Source organism: Dryobates pubescens, chromosome 25 (assembly GCF_014839835.1).
Source record: "Dryobates pubescens isolate bDryPub1 chromosome 25, bDryPub1.pri, whole genome shotgun sequence".
NCBI classification, from domain to species: domain Eukaryota; kingdom Metazoa; phylum Chordata; class Aves; order Piciformes; family Picidae; genus Dryobates; species Dryobates pubescens.
The window spans coordinates 10,812,853-10,820,774 of record NC_071636.1 but is presented as its reverse complement, the minus strand read 5'-3'; the positions used below and the strand labels follow the sequence as shown (position 1 = coordinate 10,820,774).

The window sequence follows — 7,922 nt, the reverse complement described above, 5'->3', positions numbered from 1 at the left end:
CCTGCCCCCCGCACCAAGTAGTGTATTTTCAGAAGTGAGACAGCTTGAAGACAAAAAAGCTACCAAACCTAGTATGGCAGCAGCAGATAGTCAAGCCAGCAATATTAAAGATATGCACAGGTAAATTAGTAAATGCTACAGGCAAGAACCTACAGTATGACATTAAAGCAAGATGATGGAGCGAGACTCAATGTATTAAGTGGGTTTTGGTTGGCTGCTTTTAAACAAAGTATATGACATCCCTTATTTTCATTAATGAGCATCAGGTCCTAAATACAATTCAGCTTCTCACAGAACAGAACAGAACACACACCCCAAACCAACTCATACTAATGATTTCCTTACAACAGTACTGCAGAATTAATCAGAGTCCACAATTTTGCTAGCATGTACCAGAGTAGTTGAATAGTTAAATATTCAGGTAGCAGTTATGTACACAAACATGCAAGTTAAAAGGAATAAATGAAATGCTCCACTTTATTAAGAAACCAAAAATACAAAACTGAAGAGTTCAAGGCTTCATGTACTCAAACACTACTGAAAAATGGTATCTTAGTTTTGCTTACTAGCAGTACTATTGACCAAGATTAATCTCTACAAGGTAGTGTTAAAAGTCAACATTTTCCACCATTTGTGCTGTAATAAGCAAGTTTCAAATTAAGAACTTGGTGCAGTTACAGTAAAGTTTAAATATTTATATAGATGTGGTTTGACAATATGCTGTTTTGTAGCCAAGAGCTTTTTAGCTCAAACCACAGCTGGTTTGTAATTAGTGAATTTTAAGATGCTTATTTTCATCAGCTCTAGCTCTACTGAATGATGGACCATGCAAAGATACAGCTTTTAAGTCACCTACCAGATCTAGATGCCATTTGTTTCTGGCTACTGAAGACAGAGCTCCGTGAGGGCAAATTGTAGAACATAAACAAGAGTTGAGAGACTGCATCTAATGGTACCATAAAGAAGCTGAACTACACTTCCCTCAAGACCCCTGCAGACCATTAACATTTCATTTGCATGGGAATACTGATCTAGCCACACTTACCAGTCAAGAAATCACTGCTTTAATTTTACCTGGTTAGTTCAGCTTTCCTCAGATGTTGCAATTCTATGCTTCATGAAATCAAGGGAAGGTTAACTGTTAGCTGTGATTTAGCAAGAGTAGCATAGTATGAGAAGCAGGAGGGAAAAGAGGAACAGAATGAGAAATGCAGTGGACAATCGAGTATTCGCCTCCACTGAAGACACTTTTAAAGAGTTTTTCTAACAATGCATGAAAGTTCACTTGCTTAGAGATACTTGAAATACAACTTTATTACCTAAACAAAAAAGAATGGGAATGACAGAAACAAGATTTACCACTTAACACTCTGATGTGACTGCAGCAGTCTTATATTTGAAACTCAAAAGGGGAAATAATTGCAGTCCAAAAAACAGCTAACTACGCAGGTCCAAAATATGAAGTTTTTGTTTGGGTTTTTTTCATTTTGTTTTGTATTTTTTTTTAAACTGCCACATTCACTCCGAAGCCCATTCATCTCTTTCAGCATCCCAAAGATTAAGCACATGTTCTGTTCAGCTAGATAATAAAGTGGCAAACACGCTGCACCACTGACATCACAGGACAGTTGCCTATAAAACTAGACTTCTGACGCTGGGCTCCAGCTTCATCCCTCACAGGTCATCATCCTCATCTGGCAGTGCAGTGGTTTGAGCAATCTGGAACAAAGAAGTTACACTTAAGAACTATTCTTCAATTATTTGTCCCAGAAGTCCACACTAATTAACAGGCAATCATTTAACTTGTGTGTCCCTTCTCACTTACCTGTAAGTCTTGCTCATACTGTGCTGCCAGTGCTGGGTCCATAACAACTTCAGGTGGTGCAAGAGCAGGCATGGCAACAAATTCCAAATTAGGATCTCCAATAAGCTTTCTAGCAAGCCAGAGGAAAGGCTTCTCAAAGTTGTAATTACTCTTAGCTGAAATGTCATAATACTGTAGGGGAGAAAAAACAAAAAAGTACAAATTGTATTTGGGTTTTGTTTTTTTTTTTTAAGGCACCTTCAACTGCCATTTAGGGACATACCATGATTGCCATGCACATAATCAGCACTACTTTTACCATAGCACTCTTTTTAACTGCATGACTTCTGTTTATGCTCTCAGGGACATTACAATCTAAATGCCTAGAAATTTAGTTTCAAATAGGCAGAAATTGGTAACTCATGAGTAAGCCATCCAATCTGACCAAAGACAGAACATTCAGGAGGCAACAGTGCACCTGTTCTTTTCCTGTAACTTAATCTGCTTTACTCTCAGTTCTAAGTCATCTGATGATACTCTCAGCAGTTGAAGTCAAATGCACACAAACTCTCTAAAGAGCCTATAGCTCCTGGTCACAATCAGTGGTGGTTGTCCTTAGCCTCATCACTTCCCCTTCCCTGAATTAGGTTCAAACTGCCAGTGAGATGTAAATTGTCACTATAAGCTGTAATTCAAAAAGCATAACACCCATACAACCCAACTGCAGTCAACAGATGGAACAAATTTGATTCCTACAAGCTCATGTTAACATACCTGGAGATTCTTCTTCCTGTGGAAGACAATGGATTTTGCCTTGACTTTTCTGTCCTTAATATCCACTTTGTTGCCACACAAGACTATAGGGATGTTTTCACATACTCGTACCAGATCTCTGTGCCAATTAGGTACATTCTTGTAAGTAACTCTTGATGTTACATCAAACATTATGATGGCACATTGAGCTGCAAGAAAATAATAGCAAAGTGTTACACATTAGGAATGTAAGCACTTACTTGCTCATTAAGAAATTGAGACAGAAATTCAAAATTAGGCTTAAGCACTTCCTTTAACTCTCTCAGCTTCACAGTTCTGTTCACAAATTCAACACAGGAGTCTACAGAACCTGGTCCACACCATTTCACATATTTAGGGCTCAATTTGAAACACTAGCTAGTTTTATCAATATAGAAGTCTTACTGAGTGACATGGTGTTGCATGGTGAAGAACATACAAGCATTAGAGAAGTCAACTTTGATTTACACAAACATTTGACAGAAATCAGTTAATCCATTTAACTGATCTCAGACATCAGGTAGGCTGAGAGCTTGCCATCCACATCTCAGGATGCCCTTGTCCAGAATAGTTAAGTTTTTCAAAGAATGTAACGGCTGGATTTGATCCTGATACTGCTAAAAGAAACAACAATGTCAAACTCTAATAATCCTTAGCAAAATTCTAGACATGCAGGTGACTGAAGTACACATAGAACACAGCTTAGCCAAGCAGAAGGAACACTATTAGTATTTCTTCAGAAAAACTGCTACACTATAGCCACCGTTTTATAGTTTGCACGTTCCAAGTCCTTGCCTCAGCACAGTACATTAACAGAGATGTATACCAACTGAAGCACGTGCTTTCACCTTTTAACTACTGAATCCCAATCAGCAATATCTTGTCATTTAAGGTGCAGCATTCTTATATACCAAAGCCTGCAACACCACATTGAAACAATCTTACAATACTCCTACATCAGCACACATTGCCTAGCAAAGGACTGACAGGAAGAACCTGAAGACCCAGAAACCAGTTCATCACTGCAAGCCACACTAACAGCTTTTAGAGTAGCCAGTATGAATAGAAGGTTTGAACTGTAAGCAGTAGAGAGTATTTCCACATAGACACACCATCTTACCTTGGATGTAATAGCCATCTCGCAGGCCACCAAATTTTTCTTGACCAGCTGTGTCCCATACATTAAATTTAATAGGGCCTCTGTTGGTATGGAACACCAGAGGATGAACTTCAACACCCAGCGTTGCTGTAATAGTAAGAAAAAGCAGTGCAGTTAGCAAGTCACGAATTTCATTTCTAGTTCCAAAGTATTACAACTCAAATGTTTCTTCAAGACATACCTACATACTTCTTTTCAAATTCACCAGTCAAATGGCGTTTTACAAATGTTGTTTTACCAGTGCCACCATCACCGACCAGAACAAGCTGTAGACAGACAAAGACAAAAAGTCAGAGTAATACACTTCTTGAGACATTTATTGATTATTAAAGTGCAAATACTAATTATTATTACAAAGACTTTGGTCCCATAAATTGCCATTAACAAAAGACTGAATTCTCCACAAAGTGACTCACTGTACTGGGACCCAGAAAGTTAAGCCTATTGTGCCTCAACACAGGTCAGACTAATGTAGTTTCTGTAGCTGGAAACTACAATGAGCTGCAAGTATGGTTCCACTAAAGTGTAAGTGACTGTATTAAGAATATTTGGCATTATCAATATGAACGTGATCACATTTACACAAGACATTATTATTTAAGCATCCAAATAACCAAAACCCACTACAATCTTAGAACTGAAAAAATCTACACATAAAAACCCCCCTCAACCACCAATTCAAACTACTGCACTACTAGCTAGAGGAATACTCTAGCAAAGTATTGTAAGAAACACCAGTAACAACCTTTCAATGAAGGGGTGTTATAAGGACTTATGGCTGTTAAGATAACAACAAACCAACCCACACTGCCACAGAAATTCTATTCTAAAACGTTTAAAATTTTCTTCCCTAAACGATACACAACAGAAAACAGACTATTCTAAATCACTTCAAGTACTTTTAGCTATGATCTTCACTTTTTAAGTTTAAAAATTACTGTATAGGCAAAGCACCACTAACATTTATTATGCTAAACCACAAACAGCGTCAGACTGTGCAACAGATTTTTTTGTACGTGCTATATGCAATACTACAATGAATTAGGCGCACTGTTAAGGAAACACCAGCACTTCAAAATCAAACCGACCATCCATGCTGGTATTCCAGAGTCGCTCGTATTACTTTTCTACCCGGAAAAAAAAAAAAAAAAAGGTTCTAAAAACCTCCGAACCACTCCCTTACCTTAAACTGCACTTGAGGGTCTCCTTGGGCGGCCATGCTGGGTCTGCAGGGGAAATGGAAGCATGTGAGCTCACAACGTGCGAGCCGATTCAAAGCCCGGCCGGAAGGGGCCGGGCACCGTTTACGGTTCCCAAACCGCCTCCTTAGGCGCGTGCAGCGCGCGCGCGCTAGCCCTCCCCGCCTGCGGAGGCCCAAGCCCAGCCCCTGCCGCGCTCCCCCCTCCCCACTTCCTGCCCAGCGTCGAGACGCGTGGTCCCGGACCCATTCATGGGGCAGGAAGCGTCTCCACGTCTCCCCACATGCGGCAGGAGTGCGCGCGGTAATGGCGGCGGCCCCTCCCCGCCCACCTCTGGAGACCCAGCAACGGCAGGCTACCGCCACCGCACCCCTTTAGCTTTCGGGCTCGAAAATAAGATAGTAAACTCCAGCCTCCGAAGGCCACATCAGCGAAGGCCGACCCCTGCCTCGCTCCACAGAAAGTGCTCCCCAACCCGCCCAGAATCCGTATCCTACACTTCCAAAAAATCACCTTCTGGTCAAGAAAGCCCAAAGCGAATCCTCTAGGGCTCCTAACGAGAGACCTTCTCCCGAGCAGGCCTCAGCCTTCCCCCAGCCCCCACCGACAGGCCCAACACGCTCTCCCCGCCATGAGCCACCATGACTGAGCAGCGCGCGCCACCTCCCCTCCCCCTCGCGGACTCGGGCCATTGGAGGCCCCACTCCGCGTCCCCGGGATTTCGCCCGCCCTTTTATCCGGGACGGAGCACAGCACAGCTCCTACCCCTCTGCCTCTCCCATCCCGAGTGGTAAAGAGAGAAAGGCCGCCACATGAGTCGAATATTGCAGCTGCAACGGTCGCTCAGGCCCAGCCTCACTGCAACCCAGCCCACCTCCTACCCCCACTCCTTAGGCGGTAGTTAACGGTGACCGCCATGTCTACCACTCACGCTTTTCAAAGCGGCCATACTTCCCCCACGCCCGCTCCTAGCAGAAAGAGGAGGCCGTCCCGACCCCGTTACCTTTGCCAAAGCTTCTCTCCGCGGCGCTCCCCTCAGTGACTGGGCGCTGGGAAGATGGCGGAAGCGCGGTTCAAATACCCGGAGAGCGACGCCGCGCGGCCACAGGGAGGGGGGAGGGGTTGGCCGTCACGTGGGGCGGGCGGGCGGGAGGGAGGCAGCCCGCCGGGCGCGCGTGGAACTGCCGCGGGGCCCGGTCCTGCGGGCTCCGTTTTCTGCTGGCGGCTGCAGCCCAGGGCTCGGCCTCCGAGTTCGGAAAGGGCGGGCGGCTCGGCCCTGTGTCTCCACGAATGGCAGCTGCTTGACACTGATGTAGCCCGTCGGATTAAAGGGAACGGTTCCTTTGTAGTGTGGGCGGGAAGGCGCGCACGCCCCGTTGCCGGCTGCAGCAAGTTTCGGCCCGCTGAACTGCCTGGAGCCAGTCTTGTGCAGCCCGCCGCTAAGAGAGCGGACAGAACCGTGGGTCTAGGCAGCACCTTCAGCTATAAAGGCCTACGGTTGCTCTTATGTCAGGCGGAGCTGCCCAGGGAACTCCGGCATCTCCACGTTAACCATACAAATCGCATCAGAAAGTGCTTTGGTCAGTGGAGGATTCCTCTTCTACAGACGAACCTTAAAAATTGCATGTACTAAATTGCACCAACTAAAATTCTCTGATCACAGTTTGATAATGTGGTCAGTCTTTAAAAGCAGCAATCGAATTTAACTGAACAGCTTTCTGGTAAAAACAGCTGTGTTCAAAAGGTCTTTCCTTAAATGCCCCTCACGACATTTTCAGTTCTTCATACAAACTACCTGCATTCACTAGAGCATGCATTAATGAAAATAGAAGTTGCTTTGTAAGACCTGAATCTGTAATGGTTCTCAAAGCTCTTAAATCCAAACATCAGTGGAAGAAAGCCGTTGAAAAAATTACTTTCAAAGAACGTGTTTTGCATAGATCTGTAAATACCAAACTTAATGGCTTCACACAGATTTTAAGGTTCTCTGATATTTGTTACTCCTATATACTTCAACAACTTTTGTTGTGACCTGTATAAATTTTGGTGGTGTATGCCATAATCCAGAATAAAGTGTTTTTAAAATGCATTTCTGAATTGAATTAACATGTAAAACATTTCATAGCAGGTGATACATACAGAGATAGCTTATTTCTTGTTCATTTTCTACAGACATCGATGCAACGTATGCAGAAAGTTTTACAAGAGTGGCTGCACTAAGCTCTGTCTTTTGCTTATTTGATAGTGTAAGGCCAATACAAACGTTGCATAAGGTTTTGTATTTGGAAAAAAAACCCAACAAAACATTGGCTTATAGACTTTTTGCCTTCCCTTTTTTGGACGAGTTTGGTTTATGGATTTTTCAGCATTTTTGCTGATCGCCTCTAGGTGTCAGGAAGGACACTTTTCAGAGTAACTCCAATTTTTCTCAGCACAACACTATCTTTGTAAGACCCCTGTGAATTCCACCTCTCTTTTTGACAAATAGGTATGTGTTTATAAATAGGACCTCAGAAAACCACAGCAGTGGAATCTGGTAGTTTTAAAGAATAGGGGCATTTCAGGGAGGGGGTGTTGTTTGGGACATTCTGTAACTGTGTATAGACTCAGATGTACTTTAGAAATTTCTCAATAGTGTTACAAAGTTATCAGTAAACCACTTTTTTTTTTTCCCTGCAAACAAAATGGTAATAGTATCTTTAGTTGTATTCCAATTTGGAATAATTAAAGCAGATTTCTAATTAAAAAATGCCCCAATTTAGCTCCTGGCAAATATTTATTTAGTTATTAAGAAGATAAATTAATATGTAGTGTCTAGGTTTTATCATCTGGTTTATCATCATAGGTAAGTAGGTGTTCAGTTCAGAGGATCCAGAAAATGGTCTACTCCAGATAAGCCCATTCAGCAATGGGAACAAAACACAAGCACCTATCAGCAGTGCTAGATCACTGTAAGATTAGAGTCCAT

At 42.9% G+C, this 7,922-nt stretch overlaps 1 protein-coding gene across 1 annotated transcript; it reads right to left on the bottom strand.

The window, feature by feature from the left end:
• Positions 1 to 449: 449 nt before the first annotated feature.
• Positions 450 to 6,067, bottom strand: RAN (RAN, member RAS oncogene family). The gene is made up of 7 exons (XM_054173167.1): positions 5,958 to 6,067; positions 4,939 to 4,981; positions 3,937 to 4,021; positions 3,717 to 3,842; positions 2,579 to 2,766; positions 1,826 to 1,996; positions 450 to 1,719 (listed from the first exon to the last, which is right to left on the bottom strand). Exons 2-7 carry the CDS (start codon positions 4,972 to 4,974, stop codon positions 1,675 to 1,677), a joined length of 651 nt encoding a protein of 216 aa, XP_054029142.1. The 5' UTR covers positions 4,975 to 4,981; positions 5,958 to 6,067; the 3' UTR covers positions 450 to 1,674.
• Between the last annotated feature and the right edge of the window lie 1,855 nt (positions 6,068 to 7,922).